Source organism: Hippoglossus stenolepis, chromosome 6 (genome assembly GCF_022539355.2).
Source record: "Hippoglossus stenolepis isolate QCI-W04-F060 chromosome 6, HSTE1.2, whole genome shotgun sequence".
NCBI classification, from domain to species: Eukaryota; Metazoa; Chordata; class Actinopteri; order Pleuronectiformes; family Pleuronectidae; genus Hippoglossus; species Hippoglossus stenolepis.
In genome coordinates this window covers 5,240,242-5,259,932 of record NC_061488.1, presented here as the reverse complement: position 1 = coordinate 5,259,932, position 19,691 = coordinate 5,240,242, and the positions used below count along the sequence as shown (strand labels likewise).

Sequence of the window (19,691 nt, the reverse complement as noted above, 5' to 3'; positions counted from 1 at the left end):
TTCTTTATTTGTCACAGTCCTGGCTTTTGAAAGCTTAAAGTTGTGCACAGGTGAATGATAATGCACAGTATCTACTGTTCATGCACTCGGGCTCAATCTCATCTGTGGTTATTTGCTGTGGAACTGCGCCCCCTGGTTTCCTCTCCCCTGGTAGTGCACCCTGCTGCTTCTGTCAGAAATCCCTGAAAGTGTTTTCTGTAACTCAATCTATCATTTCCATCCTTTTCCTGAACTTCTTAATATTCTCTTCTCTTCCTATTTGAACTTTAATGGTGCCACAAACCCCCAGCGGGCCGCGGAGACTCCTCCAGGTCTCTCTCCACCTTCCTTCCCCTGAAAGATTTCCCCTGTCATCCCTTTTAAACGGCTCAGCGCGTCTAATCCTGACGGCTGACCACCGAGGGTATGGGGACGCGTTTGTTTTAATATTCCTCCCATTTGTTTTTCTATGTAGATTAAAACAAACACAAGAAGCAATCGCAGTTTTTTATTTATTTTACACACGGTGAGAAATTAGCAGCAAGCGGCTTTAATTGGATTCCCAGGCTCCAGACTGAGCTGCACCATGTGGATATGAGGCTGCTGCGTTTCCAACTCCTGGGAACTTCTCCTTCTCTTTTTTGGGGGGGTGGTGGTGGGGCAGGTTTTTTATATCTATGATCCAGTGCGCATCGCAGATCCCCTGAGGAGTTGATGGTGCAGATTTCGGAAGTGAATTCGTGGTGTTGAACTGCGGACATGGAGGGGGCAAAGAAAGGTAGGGACTCCGGATAATGTCTCCGTAGTGTCGGCTGCAAGATGGCACTGCAGGAATGTGCATTACAGAGAAATGCTTTGGTTCATTACACTTAAATGCTTTGTAGAAATCACATGCAATTGCAAATAGACAATGGAGCTGTAGATAAGTTTGCTCTGATAGTAAAATCATCGTTGCTTCAATTAAATTAAAGCATTTTACACTAATCAATGCACAACTTGCATCATATTGAAAGTCCTTCATGTGCAGTTTTAACATAGGTGAGATAATACACGCACCCACAGGCTTATTCCCTGTGCAGGGCGTTAGTGCTGCGGGTTAAGTGCCACACTGCTCCCTATAAAGAAGTAGGTCACATCTGGTCTTATAACGTGAGGCCTTCAGGACCGAGTACCTGTCTGTGACTGCAGCCATGTGGCCACTTGGGTGGGAAATTAAAAACTTGTGCTGATATTAGCAGTGGAATGTGGTGCGAGGTGGGACTGCAGGTTGTGCACCGACCAGACCTGGGTGCAGGGCAGTGAAGGTGTCCAACAATATGACACGCCTACTTCTCTCATAGCAATGAGCTAACATGGAAGGAATATTCAAATCTTAGTGATCATGTAATACCTGTGTTTAAGATCCCATTAACATCATTACTGTGTGGTTTCATTTTTGTTTGACAGATGCCCCCCCGGGGGAGAATGGAGGCAAGACGGACACCCTCGGGTCCACTGGCTCGTCCAGGAAAAGAGGTGGGGGGGCCAAGAAGGCCATGCAGGCGAACAAGTCTGCCCTCAGGGCCCCCCGAGCCCTCTGCTGCCTCACCCTCAGCAACCCCATCCGCATGGCAGCGCTGGCACTGGTGGAGTGGAAATATCCTTTTCCTCACAGGGTTGGGGTGTTTGTGTTTACACCGTCCTGCTTGTGATTCAAACACATGATGAGTTAATGTTGGGAGGAAGAATCTTGTGCAGTTGTGTGCGTGTGTGTTCCAGTAAAGATGCATTTTATCCCCTTAACTCCAAACCTCAAGCCCTTCGATATTTTCATTCTACTCGCCATTTTTGCCAACTGTGTGGCCATGGGCGTGACCAAGCCGTACCCAGATGACGACTCCAACGCCACCAATCACCAACTGGTGAGTTTCAAACAGAGCGGTACATATTTTAACTTGTATAACAGGAGATAAGGCTCAAACACAAGCTGAGTCGACGAGGTATCACATTGAATCCACCAGATTTTTATATATGGAGGAAAACATCCAAACTCGACTCACTGGAGGAATCAACTTTATTGCACTAGTGTGTTTGGACTCAGGGCCTTAAATCGAATGTGTAAAAGACACAATCTGGACACTGACAACGAGAACTAGACTCAGTGATGGTCGGCCCTAAAGGAAGCTGGGCTCCTCAAATAAGAGCACACAACAAAATGTAACATAAACAAATGATCATCACAGTCAGAGCATCATCACAAAACCATGATGAAGTTAAAAACCTGGATGAATGTAAAGTCCTCCTATAGAAAGGATCTAAAAAAGAACGTTTCATATCTTCATTCAACTTTTGTGTTATTCCTGCATTTATACATGCACTGATATACGATATATGTGACGTGTGATTCATGGGAGATGTTAGAGGGGCCAACACTGAGAATACCACATGAAGCATGAGTTTTTTCTTCATCCGGCCACTGAAGAAGAGCTCGGTCCTTGGAGATATCATTTTTTTTATGTGTTTACATGGTAAATGTGACATTATTGAAGCTACAAAATGTTTTCAATCATGAAATAACCCGAAGTGGCTCAATTCATATTATATAAGTTTCCACATGTTTTCTGAGTCTCCTCTGAATTTCCTGAACTTAGTCTCGTCCTCAGGTCGTCTGTGTGATTCATGACAAGCGTGGAGGAAAAGGCCGTTTTAATGGCTGATGAAAAGTTGTTCATGAGCAGGACAGTGGTCAGTAGTTATCCTGCTGAAGGTAGCAACAATAGCTGAGGTAGTGTTGTGTTGGATGGTCATGGTATTAGAGGGGAAAAGTTGCGGTGCGACCTTAGCTCGGTGACCCTCTCAGGGATCATGACTTACTTAAACACCAACCATCTGCCTGGTCTCGCTTCCCTCCCTCTCCGTCTCCCTCTTTCCTCATCCGCGTCTCATTGTTCTCCGTAAATTCAACCTTATGTGATCTTCAAGCTGAAACAAGTCGAACAAACTAAAAGAAGTGGATCTCTTTACGGCACCTTGCTGCTTGGAATGATCTGCATAGGTTTGCAGAGAGTCCAAGGGATGAAATATCTGAGTTTTATTTGAGGTAGACTATGGTTAAAGGGGGGACGTTGGGATAACTCCCCCGGTAGGAGGATGCATACCACGGTAGGAGGATGCATACCACTTAGTAAGGCTGTGTCTTTCCTGCAGCTCACTGGGTTTGAATCCAGTCGGAGCCCTTTGCTAACTTCTCATCTGCATTTCCTGTGAAATAAAGACTGAGAAATAAAGAAGAAAATGCCCAAAAACAGTTTGTAGCAGGGACACACACACACACACACACACACACACACACACACACACACACACACACACACACACACACACACACACACACACACACACACACACACACACACACACACACACACACACACACACACACAGAGCCGCAGCAGGATAGGTGTGAGTAGATCCCTTTATTGGATTTCACAGAGGAGGTAATCTGACAGTTTAAGATTCTCTCCCCTACAGGGACTTAGCATCAGTTAATGTCAGGTTTTGGTGAACGTTACAGTATTTTGAGAATAAACCAGTCATCTCACGTTCAACCACGTCGTGCGTGGATGATTAACAGCCTCTGTTAAAGTGCTGGTGACAGTGGAAGCGGTAATTAGCAGCGTTGAGCTCAAGGTTACAGAGGAAGAAGGGATTCCGTGAGAGACTTAAGCATGTGTTAGGCACTGGGTTAAGAGGTTAGAAAGCCACTGTTATCAGCCCTTAATGATGATAACACACGATGTGAAGGAAGACGCGTGAAAAAGACAACTAATGCCTCGTATTGGTGTCTGCATTGAGAAGTAATGAAAAGTTTTCCAACTCTTTATTTTACTGTGAGACGATAACTTGACATTTTCTTGAGTACTCATTAATATTTATTCCTGTCAGACACTAACATTTAGAAAAAGGTCACTCCCGTTTTGCATCAGCAGACGAACGTCACCTTCTCCTCTCTTCTCTTTCCAGGAACAAGTGGAGTACGTCTTCCTCGTCATCTTCACCATCGAGACCTTCACTAAAATCCTTGCCTACGGTTTAGTCATGCACCCCAGCGCTTACATACGCAGCGGATGGAACTTGCTTGATTTCGTTATCGTCATCGTCGGGTATTGTGGTGCTTCACTTAGTCACGATTCCACCAAATGTTGTGCCATTGATGAAAAAGTAAAGTAGCAGCGCTTGTTCTCTGCGCCTGTGCAGGTTGTTCAGTGTGATGGCGGAGGCCATGACGGATCATAAGCCAGGAGAGGCTCATCACGCCGCGGGGAAACCTGGAGGCCTGGATGTCAAAGCGCTCAGAGCGTTCAGGGTGCTGCGACCGCTTCGACTCGTATCGGGAGTACCAAGTGCGTCTGTTGTTTGTCTGTAGTTTTGTTCATTGATTGTGTTTCTATGCTTCAGACCATTGAAAAGTGTGTGTTTGTGTCATCAGGTTTACAGATTGTGTTGAACTCCATCATGAAAGCCATGGTCCCCCTTCTCCACATCGGTATGCTGGTCATGTTCGTCATCATCATCTACGCCATCATCGGCTTGGAGCTCTTCATCGGCCGGATGCACAAGACGTGTTACTCCATCGGCTCAGGTCTCTGCTCTGTGAACAAGAACAAAACTCAGCCGAGCACACACCTTCCCCCAAGCTCCATTTTGGATTTGGATCTGCACCAAATTGCTCACACATTCATAAATATCAGTCCCCTAAACATGACAGAGTTATTTCATCAAGATCCAATAATCTAATAATTTATTTTTTCATGGGTGTGTAAACTCACTTCCTGGTTGTTGTTCTGTGCTCCAGGCCTCATGGTGGAGGACGACCCGTCACCTTGTGCGTTTGCCGGCAGCGGACGCTTTTGTTTCGGCAACGCGACCGAGTGCAGGGGCAAGTGGGAAGGTCCCAACGGCGGGATCACAAACTTCGACAATATTTTCTTTGCCATTCTGACTGTTTTCCAGTGCATCACTATGGAGGGCTGGACAGATGTGCTCTACTGGGTATGCAGATGTGCTGCTACATCCCCCACAGTTTATGTTTCACTCTACATTTAAATTGTTTAACAACACCTTGTCTCTCTGTCTCTGCACAGATGAACGACGCCATTGGTTTCGAGATTCCATGGATCTACTTTGTTTCTCTCGTCATCTTTGGATCCTTCTTCATCATCAACCTTGTATTGGGTGTGTTGAGCGGGTGAGTGGTCACTGCAGCGCACGTCTCAATTCTCCACACAAACCTTATCCCTTATATTTCTCCTCGTTTTTCTGTTTGTCTAAGTTCCCTAAGTTTTTGTATCGGTGTGTGAATATCCACAGAGAGTTCTCCAAGGAAAGAGAAAAGGCGGTGGCGCGTGGCGAGCTGCAGAAGGCGCAGGAGAGCAAACAGTTGGAGGAGGACATGATCGGCTACATGGACTGGCTCATCGAGGCGGAGGACGTGGATGAGGAAGGAAACAAACGTTAGTTTAATGCACATTTACACGGACGCACACGTACATTTAATCCACGTGTCCTTACCTCTGTACAATCTGTATTTGTCTCTGAAGGTGCTGCGATCGCAAAGAAAAAGATGATGAAGAAGTTTGGCTGGTACAAACACAATGAGGACGGCGGAGGTGCGTCAGCTGTCACTGTTTGTTATTGGGATTATTTTATATGATCAAACCGTCTAACAGCAAATCTCTGTGTTCAGCGGAGTCCGACTCTGATGACGACATCGCGTACCTCGATGATGACAACGGCTTCTGCGCTTCTCTCATGTGAGGAAACAGAGAAATATCGGTTGACTTTGTTTTGGCTCAGAAGAGGAGGCTGGTTAATTAATCGCCTCTTTTTTCTCATCGTCTTGTTTTCCCAGGGCAAAGATGATGGCCAACAGCTTCTGGTGAGACGCCTAACATTACACACTGTGTGAAATATTAATGTGATGAAGAGCATGAGCCTCCAGTGACGTTCTTAGCTCTCCCAGTTGGGGCGTAACAATAAAATACATTGTTTCCTCCTTAATATCACTATCAGCATCGGCCCCAGAACCCCTCAGATTCTAATGTCCCCTCTTCCCTTAGTGACCAGTTGTGCCAGCTGAATCACACCATGAGGAAGAATTGCAGAGTGGCTGTTAAGACCACAAACTTCTACTGGCTGGTGCTGCTGCTGGTGTTTCTCAACACGATGGCCAGTGCCTCGGAGCATTACGGACAACCGAAGTGGCTCACAGAGATGCAAGGTGGGTAGGACCACACTCCTCCGTGCCCCCAGACCCTCTGTTCACTTTGTTTCTGGAGAGAAATCTAAACGCGGCTCCACCTCTTCCTCTCTGTTCTGCTCCACAGAGCGAGCCAACAAGGTCCTGCTGCTGCTCTTCACCCTGGAGATGCTGCTGAAGATGTACGCCTTCGGCCTGCAGATCTATTTCATGGCGCTGTTCAACCGCTTCGATTGCTTCGTGGTGTGCGGCGGCATCCTGGAGACGCTGCTCGTCGAGTTGGAGGCTATCCCCCCCATCGGCATCTCCGTGCTGCGCTGCATCCGTCTGCTCAGGATATTCAAGATGACACGGTAACTGAAACACAGAGCTGAACAGGGACAGCTGCCATCTTTGACCCGTCCTGTGTGCATTTCCTGAAGTGTATCTATGCTCTCCTGTTGCTTGCAGGCACTGGGCTGCTCTGTCCGACCTCGTCAATTCACTGCTCAACTCCATGAAGGCTATCTGCTCCCTTCTCCTGCTGCTCTTCCTCTTCCTCATCATCTTCGCTCTGCTCGGCATGCAGCTGTTTGGAGGCAAATTCAACTTTGACGAGATGCAGATGAAGAGAAGTACATTCGACTCCTTCCCTCAGGCTCTGCTCACTTGTTTCCAGGTGATTTGCATCCCCACAGCATCTTGCTATAGATGTATGTGGATATATAGATCTATATTCTATATGCTGTGGTGTGAATGACAGCTTGTGTCTGACGGTTTGTCTTTGCAGATTCTCACAGGAGAGGACTGGAATGCTGTGATGTACGACGGCATCATGGCCTACGGGGGTCCCATCTTCCCCAACATGGTGGTGTGCATGTACTTTGTCATCCTCTTCGTGTGTGGTAACTGTATCCTTTTCCAAGAGGCCATCAACAGATCAATGATGATTGTAAACGGATTTCTGGTCCAACTGTGGCCTGAAGGTTAAATTTAGTCTTTTCATTTCCAACGTAGAGCAAATGTGATTCCTTCATTTTGTGGTCAGACATCCTGCTGAACGTCTTCTTGGCTATCGCTGTGGACAACTTGGCCGGAGGCGGAGGAAAGACGAAAGTGGAGTAAGTTTGACGCAGTGAAGGGTGATGTAGCGAAAGGCTGTAGCAGACACGTCCATAACAGACTCGTGCTTTTATTTCCTGCTACTTTCACACTGATTAGTATAAAATGTTAATTTTCACTCAGCTGACTTTGTTTTTTCAGAGAGAAAAAGGACGACGAAGAAGAGTGGGATGAGGATGAAGAGAAAGAAGATGAAGATGCCGGGGTAGATATTGTTTTCATATTTTTCTCTACTTTTTAAATTAAAAAAAAGGTAAGACACCAAAGTTAACAGCATTTGATCTGGTGTTGTGTTTGTAGAACGATGAGGACGACTGGCAGGAGAACGAGGAGCTGAGAGCCATCGAGGGACTCGAGGGTGAGTGAGACGGACGTCGCTCTGCAGGACAAACGCTTGATGTGCAGGTTACCGTGGAAACTGTCTCATACCTTTGCACCTTATTTCATTGTAGGCGTGGCTCCTTTAAAGGCAGACTTCTCGCCTAAAGAGAAGATCGTACCAATTCCTGATGGGAGCTCCTTCTTCATTCTTGGAAAGAAAAACTGGTAATCTGAGAATATGTGTTTGTTTTTCGCAATTAACCCAATTCTACTAAATTCTATAAAACTTTTTAACTTTAACTACTAATTCAGCACCAAGTAACTCTACACTTTCCTAATTTCCTTCCAATCCTCAGTTTGCGAGTCGCCTGCCACAACCTCATCCATCATCCCTACTTCACCAACTTGATCCTCATCTTCATCATCTTCAGCAGTATTTCCCTGGCTGCTGAGGATCCAATCAAATCCCACTCATTCAGAAACATAGTGAGAACAAAGCACATCGAAGCCTCGCTGGCATTTTTCATGCAAACTTTCAAACCTCACACTGGTTCCTCTTCTCCTCAGGTGCTTGGTTACGCCGATTATGTGTTCACATCAGTTTTCACGGTGGAGATCGTCCTGAAGGTAACGGGGACAGTGGCAGAAATAAACACGATGACATTCAAAATGAAACGTGTGTATTTTGAGAGTGTGTAAACGTTCCTCCACTTCCTCTCTCGTGTCTAGATGACGGTCTACGGAGCTTTTCTGCACAGCGGCTCCTTCTGTAGAAATGCCTTCAATCTCCTGGACCTACTGGTCGTCGGTGTGTCGCTCGCGTCCTTCTTTCTGCAGTGAGTAGACGCCTGTGGGACGCAGACTTCAAACAAAAGACATCGATCAGAGACACTTTTTTTACACTTTTCACAATTTCACAATTTACACATTTCAATTTCTTTTATTTCTCTTGAAATTCTTTAAACCCTCGTTGCTCTCAGTTCAAGTGCGATCTCGGTGGTGAAGATTCTCCGAGTGTTGCGTGTGCTCAGGCCTCTTCGAGCCATCAACAGAGCCAAGGGGCTAAAGGTAAAGTATTTTTAAAATCTTTTTATGTGATTGTAAAAATCATACATTTAAAGTGTTGTTTATTTGAAGCTAACACGCGGGCTGTGTTGTTACTATGTTCTCAGAATGTGGTGCAGTGTGTGTTCGTGGCGATCCGCACCATCGGTAACATCCTGATTGTCACAACCCTGCTCCAGTTCATGTTTGCATGTATCGGAGTGCAGCTCTTCAAGGTGCGTGTTCAAGACTTCGACCTTTTCAACTCTTAAAACTAGAAGAGCGGATACCTCTGCCAAAGCCCAACAGTCTGCACCGAAGTTCACACACTCATAGATTTCATTTTAAATGTGCCAGACTTTCTTTTCCATCAAGATCCATGAATTATTCTCTGGGAAATTGGTAGAAAAATGTCGGGAAAATGCCCCTTTTTTCTGGATTTGCACCAAAATTGTATTTGCTCTTTCTTGGCCCGTGTTCCATCGGCCAAGTTTCATGGAAATCTATTCAATAATTCTTGTGTAATCCTGCTGACAACAAAAACAAATGGAAAGAGGTGAAAACCCAACGTCCTCGGTGGAGGTAAAGTAGAAGAAGTAAGTGGCTGTTGAGGGTTTTTAACCTTCTCTGTGCTTCATGTTACAGGGCAGATTCTACAGCTGCACAGATGAAGCCAAACACACTCCAGACGAGTGCAAGTCAGTGTCCTGGTGTCATTTCTCTGCAGAATTTAAAGAGCCTTTAACACGCTTGTGTGTCATCAAACGTGTGTCTCCTGTTTGTTTCCAGAGGAACGTTTGTTGTCTTTAAAGACGGGGACATGAACCACCCCATGGTGAGAGAGAGGATCTGGGAGAACAGCGAGTTCAACTTCGACAACGTGCTGATGGGCATGCTGGCTCTATTCACCGTGTCGACATTCGAAGGCTGGCCGCAGTGAGTAGCAACTATGGGTCACGAATGTTTAGCCAATGTTTCCACAGACTGTAGATAAAGATGGACGACATGTGTCTTTTATAGCATCAAATAACGAATTGAAACCAAACTTACTGAAAACATAAAGATTTTAAATGATTAGAACTAGTCCAGCTAAAAAGACAGAAAGCATCTTTGTGACTTTGACTTTTTAGTTACGGGAGGAGGAGGCGGGGTTTATGATAATGTGTACTGCAGCAAGACACCAGGGGGCGATCACAATGGAAATGACATGTCGTACATCTTTATACACAGTCACATGAATGTTTTACGGAAGTACTGTGTTTGTTGGGGAATTTAGTTTTCTCTTGATCTTGTAGTTGGGATTGACACAAAAACTTTCATCTATTTTCATTGTGTGTGTAGTTGAAGATTTCTTCTAGGAAACGTTTCCTCACTGTTTTATTTTAATTGTTTCGTATAAAGACTCCTCTATCGGGCGGTGGATGCCAACGCGATCAACCGTGGACCCATCTACAACTACCGAGTGGAGATCTCCATCTTCTTCATCATCTACATCATCATCATCGCCTTCTTCATGATGAACATCTTCGTGGGTTTCGTCATCATCACGTTTCGAGAACAGGGAGAGGCGGAGTTTAAAAACTGCGAACTCAACAAAAATCAAGTCGGTTCCTTTGTAAAAACCTTCCTTTTATAATTTTAAGCGTCGTTGTGATTACTCTTGAATGAGCGATGCATTTGTTGGACAGTGACTAACTGGCTCTCGTCTCTTTGCCCCCGTGCAGCGTCAGTGTGTGTACTACGCCCTCAAAGCTCAACCTATAAAGATTTACATCCCCAAAAACCCCTCCCAGCTCAAATTCTGGAGAATAATCAACTCCAGTCAATTTGAATACATCATGTTTGCGCTGATTCTGGGAAACACGCTCACTCTGGCTGTTCAGGTAACGTCTCACACACACACGTCGCTGCTCAGAACACACACACAGAAAAAGTCATCATTCTCAGTGTTGTGATGATTTGTACGTTGTTGTCCTGTCAGCATTACGAGCAGTCTAAAATGTTCACCTCCGTCATGGACATCCTCAACATGATCTTCACTGTGGTTTTCACCATAGAGATGATCATCAAGCTACTGGCTCTGCGGGCTCACGTGAGGATCTTTAATCTTTCAAAACCAACGTTCACAACAACTGCAGGTTTTTTTTGCTGACTGTCACTTTGCTCATTTGTCTTCACGCAGCATTATTTCATCGACCCCTGGAACTCGTTCGATGCTTTGATCGTCGTGGGGAGTGTGTTGGACATCGCGGTCTCGGAGCTTAGTGTAAGTTCCCTCACATGGTGTAGTTACAGAACCCTGCCTCCTCCATGTTAGCAGATGGGACATGGATCAAAATAAAAAGACAAAATACATGTCACATATATATTTCTATATATTATGTTTTCTTGACGGATGTTTTACACAAATAATGAAACTATTTGAATCTGATCCTGGTGATTTTTCAATCTCTTTTCTTCTCCATACGTCCTCTGCCTGTTGCTGATTTCCTGAAACGTTGATCCAGGGAGGAGGCGGCCATGGCGAGGTGAGAGCTGAACACAACCATCGGAGTTTAACATGTACGAGCTGTATTTACCTTGTTTCGTATGAATTATTATTATTTCCTTTCCAGGGCAGTAAAGGAGAAAGTGGAAAAGTGTCCATCACGTTCTTCCGATTGTTCCGAGTCTTGCGTTTGGTCAAACTTCTCAGCAAAGGAGAAGGTATCCGAACTCTTCTGTGGACGTTTGTCAAGTCGCTCCAGGTCAGTGCAGCGCAGAGCAAATCGTTCACATGACAACAGCAATGATTGAATAAAGGGCTGATTTCAGTCTGTTGCCTCTTTCCTGCTCAGGCTCTGCCTTACGTTGGTCTGCTCATCGCGATGATCTTTTTCATCTATGCTGTAATTGGCATGCAGGTGAGTCGTCCAGGATTAGAAGAGCTAATCAACTCTTTTTAAATGGTTTCATTTTCATAACCAAATAGTGTAATCGATTACAGTATAGAGCAAACAAAAGAGTCGGCCAACCTTTCACAAAATCCTTACCAGTGGATCAGATCCTCTGGTTCCGACCATATGTCTCTCACCGTGTGCACTGATCTGCCTGCAGACGTTTGGGAAAGTGGCCATAGACGACGACACACACATCAACAGGAACTGCAACTTTCAGACTTTCTTCATGGCCGTTCTGGTGCTTTTCAGGTCAGTCGTTTAAGAAACATCATATCTTTTTAAACTTGATCCCTCCATCAATGGAGAGTAGGCAAAAACTACTGGATGGATTACCATGAAATTTGGTAGAAGGATGGGACTTGGGCCAAGAAAGAACTCCTTTCAAACCAGATTCACAGTATCTTGATACTTTAAAGGTTAAAAGCAAAAGTTACTGCTTTGATCATCAGAAATTAAGTTTAAAAATAGGTTGCAATTCTGTATAGTGACAGTTTTTCTGCCAAGCCCAAGTTATGCCCCGACACAATATCACATATTCGCTGCATTAATTAAAACTAGATTTGAAGGTGGTATTAATGTGTCTCTGTGTCCTTGTAGATGTGCCACTGGAGAACAGTGGCAGGAGATCATGTTGGCAGCTCTGCCCGGCAGACGCTGTGACCCAGAGTCCGACACCGAGCCTGGCGAAGAGTTCACCTGCGGCAGCAACTTGGCCTACATCTACTTCATCAGCTTCTTCATGCTCTGTGCTTACCTGGTGAGCGACACAGATTACTGCTCACACTTAGTAAAACACTTTACCTGCTCCTGACTCCAAATTAAATGTAGGCATAATTAATTCAGAGTTGCGTTTCACAGACTGTGAGGTCAGGTGGGATAAAAGTCAGATTAAAGAAGAGAGAATAAAAGTTTTAAAAGCTTAAACTGTCTTCTCCAATTCCCCGCTCTGATACAGAACCTCCACATCCGTGGATTTTGTTAATCCAGAGAGCAAATCACAAAATCCTGATTTAAACAGTGTGCAAATGTTTTTGGTAGCATTTCAGTGACCTCAGTTCTATTTTTAGACTCTAAACGGTTTGAAAAGAACGTGACTTTAAACAAGGAAGTTCTGCGTGATCTGATCTGAAGTACAGATACATTAAGTGAGTAGCGAGCGCAATATTTTAATCCAAACAAACCAAAGTTTTTTTTATAATTTTTATAACCCAGAAGAGTTTAAACCTCTTGTTTCCCTCACTTCACATATTTGACTCCATCGTGGACTTCTAACCTCCTCCCTGGTTTGACCATTTTTCAGTCTGAACTGTTTCCTTATTCCTCGAAGCCTGATTTCCAACCACAGATTCCAGGTTCCCGTTCCTTCTCCTTCATGTGTTTCCCACATCCCTTCCGTGGTTTCCTCTCTTGTGGGCAGCTGACGTCCATCAGTCTGTGTGTGGTCCTCGACCTTTAGCTGACGCCGACTGAGACCCTCCTGCCAGCTCAAACCTGGACGTCTGAGTCCTGCTGTGGTTTGCTATATTAGAGCTGGATGGACTGAGGTGCTCATTATGAAAGACCACTGCAATAACAACTAAATGCAAAATGCCAGACTTTAAATTTTATTCAAACTACTTTATTAATGAGCCAATGACATATTAACTTTTAACGCCTTAAAGCAACATGATAATGAAAATAGCAGTGTCATTCAAATTTGTTTAATTGGTCTCTGACATTGAATATGGAGAAAGTTTCCTCTTTCCTTCCTTCTCACCCTGAATGTCTGTTCGGAAACTGACAGAAAAAATTTAAATTCACAATCGGGTCCAACGAGTTGAAGAGTAAAGCTGAACTATAGATCAATTCAAAATAATTAAAAGACAGTATTATAACTTGCAGATTTCTTTAAGGGTAAATGATACTGATTAATAACTATTAATAATGTTTGAAGTAGTTTCAAGGGTCTTTGTGTCACACTTTTTTGATGATTGATTCAAATCTCGCTTTATAAGTAATGTGTCACACATGGTGTTTTGTTCTGTTTCCCTCCTTCTTCTCTCTGTCAGATCATCAACTTGTTCATCGCCGTCATCATGGACAACTTTGAATACCTGACACGAGACTGGACCGTGCTCGGGACTCACCACCTGGACGAGTTCAAGAGAGTTTGGTCCGACTACGACCCAGAGGCCATGTGAGGCTCATTCCTCCTTTCTCTTTCCTCCTCTTTTGCTCAGCTCCTCCGTCTTTGCTCCATCTCACTGCCCAGAAAAATAAATGCACATCACTTGCAGACTCTTGGCGACTCGAGTGTCGTTGTGCTGCAATGTGCAGAAATTACGATTATCCTTCAGTAATTGTCTGATTGGTGTTTGTGTGCTTTTTGCAGAGGTCGTATAAAACACATCGACGTGGTCACTATGCTGCGAAGGATTCAGCCGCCGCTCGGTTTTGGAAAACTATGTCCTCATCGAGTTGCTTGTAAAGTAAGTCACCGAAGTCAGTGCTTCACATCAGGCTTCAGGGGCCGGATTAGATGGATGGATCTCACTCCCTCTGCTTCACCTTGTCCCCTCAGAGACTCGTGGCTATGAACGTCCCGCTACACCACGATGGGACGGTCACCTTCAGTGCGACTCTGTTTGCCCTCGTGCGAACCTCACTGAAGATCAAGACTGAAGGTGAGTCCGTACGACCCACTCATCCACACTGGTCTGACTGGTGTGAGACCCGGTGCTGAGTGTAATCTGGCTGCTGCTGGGTTTGTTGTCCCCCTCAGGCCCCATCGACCAACAGAACGAGGAGCTGAAGGTGATCATTAAGAAGCTGTGGAAGCGAACCAAGCCCAAGCTCATCGATGAAGTCATTCCTCCCCCTAGAGGTACATCCAAAAATTACATAGCTGCCAATAGAGAGGTAGAGAAAACAGACATCACTCAGAATATTTAAAAAAAGGTTTTCCCATCAATGGCACATGTTTCTTCTGAGAGTAAAATAGCAAATATCCTCTGTGAAATTCAGCACATTCATGTATTTTGTTATCCAGAGAAATGTGTAAAGTTTGATCAGCTCCTCTTCCCCTCCACCACCTGCAAAGTACATGTTTTTCATTTCTCTCTTTTTCCTCCCCAGGGGACGAGGTGACTTGTGGGAAGTTTTACGCCAGCTTCTTGATTCAGGACTATTTCAAAAAGTTCCGCAAGAGAAAGGAGAGGGAGAGGAAATCCAAGAGGAAGGACAGGGCGGCTTTTCTTCAGGTGACTTTGAAAAGAGATTTGTTTTACGTAGTTTATAGTAAACTTTGCTTTGAGCCATAATTTGGGTGTAATTATGGTTTTTCCTTTAACTTAAATCTTTGAATGGGCAAAATATTCTTCCTTTCAAATGTGTCATAGTTCATTAAAACGTGGTGTGTGTGTGTGTGTGTGTGTGCTGGAGGTTTCTTCATCACACAAGCTGCAGAAATTTAACCACTTCAGCAGATGAATGTGAAAACAGTAACTAATACCAAACTCATCCAGATTCTGCAAAGTTACAGGAAAACATCCAACTACAATTTTGTGTTTCTTTGTAGATATGTGGTGGACAATCATTTTAAACATTGGCGGTTTATTACTTTGTGTTCTCAGCAAGGGCTGCGGACGCTGCAGGACCTGGCTCCAGAGATGCGTTTGGCGATGGCCTGTGACCTGGAGGAAGAGGAGGGCGTAGACGGAGAGATATTTGACAGCGAGCATGGAACCTCCGTGAGCACCACGCCCGCCAGCACGCCGATGCCCCCCATAGAGACTCTGGTGGAGCAGATGACCGTGGTAGTCGAACCAGAGCCCAGGAAAACCAACGGGGGCGTGATCACAGAGCAGGTGACGGCCCTGCAGGAGCACCAGAGGCCGGGGTCCGAGCTGGGGGGTGTTGAAGTCGTGACGGAGCAGCCTGTGAGGTCCGAGTGCCCGCCCATCAGGTGAGTTCCTCTCATTTGTCTTTATAAATCATTGTCTCTGGGATTTAAATGAAAGTCATCACGAGTTTCCTCATTTTCCTGCTCTCTACCAACAGGGTGGATACCCTCAGCGAGTTGCCTCCCCCACCTCCTCCTCCTCCTCCACCTCCTCCTCCTCCTCCTCCGCCTGAGACGTCAGGGGGAGCAGAGGTTGTCGCTGAAGAACCGGTTGTGGTAGATACGACTCAAGTATCTGAGCAGGTTTATAATATTGAAGGCGATGCTGCACTTTTAGCATCAGAAGACAGGTAAGAATCAAAGGGAGCAGAGAGTAACAGTTTGTAATAAATGAATAGAAAACTAAAAGTGCGACATTTTGCTAAATGTACATATTTGTGTTCTTGTGGATATTTAGATTAGAAGACCTATATCACTTTAATGTCGTTCTCTGAAGTGTGAAACTTGATTACACCCAAAAAATTACGTATCAGCTCTTCTTAAGGTCTCTAAATTAATATATCTAATCTTTTTGGGTTAATTCTTACAAAAATAACAGTATAAAGACAATTTGTTGTGTTTGTACAGGGGGTTATATGGGGAATTATTTCTTGATTTCAGTCAGTTGCTGCTCCTTGCCAGGAAATAGTCCCTCCCCACACAAACCTCCATAAACCAAGAGTTTTGTAGTTTGTACACTTTGGTTTTTGTGCAGAAAGATATTACATTTTAATTAGCGAGCTTTAGAGCTGCTTGCACACTTCATAGTAAAAGAAACAGATGTGAGAGCTGTATTAATCTTCTCGTCTATATCTCGGTGTGAATGTGAGGAAGCATTTTGCAAAGTGTTCCTTTAATAACATCAATTAATGGTGAACATCTTGGATTTCATAGGTACGTGTATCCAGAACCGGTCGCTCCTGTACCGCCGGAGACCGACTACAATGCACAGAGCTTGAAGGAAGCCAGCAGCGTAGGAGAGATTCCTTATGACACCCAAGATGCTAATGGCTTCATCAGCAACGATTACAGCACCGCCAACATGAATGGAGGGAGCGTCGCAGTCAGCCCGACTCCCTACACCCCAAATGGGTACAACGGGAACGGATACTCCAGCTACAATGAGAACGGAAGCGTCATCAGCATCAATGGAAATGGAAGCACGTTGAACGGCGGCGATGAAAACGGCAGCTCACTGACGAGCTACAATGGGAACAATGGCTACAGTGGAAATGAGAGCAGAGGCGCCCAGTTTATTAGGCGAAGGCTACTTCCTAACATCCCCAAAGGTCAGACACATACTTTTGTTTTGTTTTGTTTTACACTTGTTTGAAATTACCTTATCTCACACAGTCGTATGGACTTTGTGAGACTATTTTTCCATTAAGCATCATTCTTAACAGATTTACAATCAAAGTGTTTACTTAATTATTAATGTTCAGTTAAGTCATCACTGGGAATACTACTCAACCTATAAAAAAAACAATAATGAAAAAATAATACTAATAATAATAGTAGTAAGAAGAAGAAGAACAATAAGAAATAGAAGAACTAGAAGAACAAGAACTTGGGGCAGAGGGCGTCTAACAAATGATACAATTGGTTGCATTATGGGATATATACATAATATGACTGTAAACCTTCAATTTAAAACCACCAGTTTAACTTCTACTTGAATAATCAGAGATGTTTAATTACAAAACAATGTTTTATTTACCTTCTAACTATGATGTGAGATAATCACCAATTATTTATGCATGAGATTATAGTTGTAAACTTTCACTGGTAATGCCAAAGCCCCCCCACACAGGGTAATAGTATCCTGATCCACTTCCTAGTTGTTCCTTATTGTTCCAGGTCGTACGCCTGCCTTTAACCTGCAGTGTCTGAGGCCTCAGAGCAGCCAGGATGACCTCCCCATCCCAGGAACCTATCGTGGAAACACATCCCAATCCAGGTCCCGTCCACAGGTACAACCACAGCATGGAACTTCTCTCAAACGGTTTTCAACCACCAAAACGTTTTGCATCTGGTTTCACTGGTCTTCTGCTCTCGCTCCCTTGTGTCAGACCCAGCAAAGCATCGAGCCCCGGCCCGGCAGCGTGTCCTCGATGTCTACGGCCTCCTGGGTAAACACAACGGCAGCTGGCGCTGCTCCTGTCCCGGGAATAATCCCACCCTCGGGGCGCAGGGGCAAGCTCATCTACTCTCCTATGATGCTGGTGGACGAAGCCACCGGCAGCAGTCAGCCGATGTGGAGCGACGGCTCTGCCAGCCTCCCCGCAGGAAGCCAGCCCGGCTGGCACCCCGGACAGACGAGGACCTACACCAGCATGAGGATGCCGCCGGTCAATCAGGGCTACGTGAACAAAGGCAGTGCCGACAGTCTGGTTGAGTCGGTGAGTAAACATATAACAACTTCTAAGCACATAGATCTGTCTTAAAACTGTTGTCATTGTAAGATAGTTGGTTTGGTGAAGTGCTGAACCGTCATATTAACTTTATTTAATCCTAACGGGACAAGACTGTAGATTTTGTTCCCCATCACTTTCATTGGAGACTCCCACCTACTGTCTCTGTCTGTAGTTACAGAGGTAATGTGGCGTTTCAAGGTCTATTTTCTATTAGACTAATGCACCTTATCTTCAATTACGGTGAAGTGTAAGTAATTCTGGGACACTGATATTCATTCATATCTGTCCTACATGAGATATGTCTTGTATTGAATTCATTATGGTCTTGAAGGGTCTGTGAAAGGATTGATTTGTGGTTGGTACGAACAGGAGGTATAATTACAGCAAGAAAAACTTATAGGACTCCTTAAATATACCCAAATATACATGATATGGTAAATATTCTGTAAATACTATACAAAAAATCTAATTCCACAATCAGCTAGATATACACAGATAAAGAAATGTTTGACTTTGAAATACCAATATCTCTATTATTATTTTGACACTTACATATCAGTGTTTGCGGAATTATTTTTAGAGCGTAGTAGTGTAATAATTTCTCATTCTACTGTACTTTTTACATTATAATAAAAGAGAAAGAATGAAGTTGCTGCTCAGTAGTGACCATTTAGCAAGAATGAATATCTGACATATTTGTTTCTCTCCTCGCCAACATCAGATCCTGATCTCCGAGGGTCTCGGCGTCTACGCCAGGGACCCCAAGTTCGTGACCTTCGCCAAGAGGGAGATCGCTGAAGCCTGCAACATGAGCATGGACGACATGGAGAACGCTGCCACCGACCTGATAGCTCGCGGCGCCAGTCAGTCCCTCTCTCGTTTCGAGGAGGAGCTGGCCGATGAAATGAACTGTGTGATTTCTTACTGAGGTCAGAGAACTGTGTGAGAAAGTGAAGTACGAAGTTCTACAGAAGAAAAAAGGAGCGCGAGAGTCTTTTTTTTTTTTAAATGAGGTGTGTGTTTATATCTTCTGTGGAGAAAAAAAAAGAAATGATGTGATGGAGACATGAAGTTTGTTGTCTCGTGACTGAAATGCTTTTGTTTGTGGATGCCAAAACACAAATGCACTTATTTTAAGAACACGTCAGTATGTGGCAGGACGCGAGCGGGTTTCCAGGGAACGCTAGGACCGCGTCTGGCAGAAGAACCTGCTGAAGATGACAGCAAACAGTTGCTCTTAGCTTTATGACAAAGGACCATTTTACATTGTAATTCCCTTTTGTACTGTACGTGAATTGTTGACACTTTGTTCAAGTGTGTAGTTGCAATCATGGCACAAGCACACATAGACTTAAAATATGTTAAACTATTAGATCAATAACACTCGTATACTTACACAGATGAGGAGATCCAGTTCACGAGTGCCCAGCAGCATTCACTAATTTAGAGAAATATTTAAATATATTATATTTAATATCCTCTAAGATGAAACACGCATTAGCAAAAAATGTATGAATATTTCTTTTTTGGTCATGTTGGGGGGTTGTATCCATTGTGCACAAATAAAAACAAGTTTTCTCAGTTTGGTGTTTTATTACCGTCACCAAGGAGTTTATGTTTTCATCCGTGTCTGTTTGTTTGTCTTATTTAGCAGCATTACACAAAAACTACCACACTGATTATATGGAACTTGATGGAAGGATGAAGTGGGGGTCAGGGAAGAACACGTTCAATTT

The 19,691-nt window shown here is 44.3% G+C and overlaps 1 protein-coding gene across 2 annotated transcripts; it reads left to right on the top strand.

Moving 5' to 3' along the window:
- Positions 1–373: 373 nt before the first annotated feature.
- cacna1fa (calcium channel, voltage-dependent, L type, alpha 1F subunit a) lies at positions 374–19,536 on the top strand. Of its 2 annotated transcripts, XM_035159643.2 has the most exons (47): positions 374–757; positions 1,426–1,615; positions 1,775–1,880; positions 3,982–4,121; positions 4,216–4,361; positions 4,448–4,600; positions 4,814–5,010; positions 5,103–5,206; positions 5,329–5,471; positions 5,559–5,627; positions 5,705–5,771; positions 5,870–5,896; positions 6,078–6,238; positions 6,345–6,570; positions 6,668–6,875; positions 6,987–7,107; positions 7,245–7,317; positions 7,460–7,523; positions 7,619–7,676; positions 7,771–7,864; positions 7,996–8,125; positions 8,207–8,266; positions 8,369–8,475; positions 8,620–8,707; positions 8,812–8,919; positions 9,329–9,381; positions 9,473–9,619; positions 10,085–10,286; positions 10,408–10,566; positions 10,665–10,775; positions 10,866–10,949; positions 11,191–11,211; positions 11,299–11,430; positions 11,521–11,586; positions 11,780–11,871; positions 12,220–12,379; positions 13,671–13,798; positions 13,994–14,090; positions 14,183–14,285; positions 14,384–14,485; positions 14,737–14,861; positions 15,234–15,565; positions 15,661–15,852; positions 16,436–16,830; positions 17,399–17,511; positions 17,611–17,940; positions 18,677–19,536. In XM_035159643.2, the coding sequence occupies exons 1-47, from the start codon at positions 739–741 to the stop codon at positions 18,881–18,883; spliced, it is 6,210 nt and encodes a 2,069-aa protein (XP_035015534.2). In that variant the 5' UTR covers positions 374–738; the 3' UTR covers positions 18,884–19,536. The 2 variants fall into 2 exon arrangements, with proteins under 2 accessions (XP_035015534.2, XP_035015533.2); XM_035159642.2 differs by having other exon boundaries at positions 7,996–8,266.
- Positions 19,537–19,691: the final 155 nt, after the last annotated feature.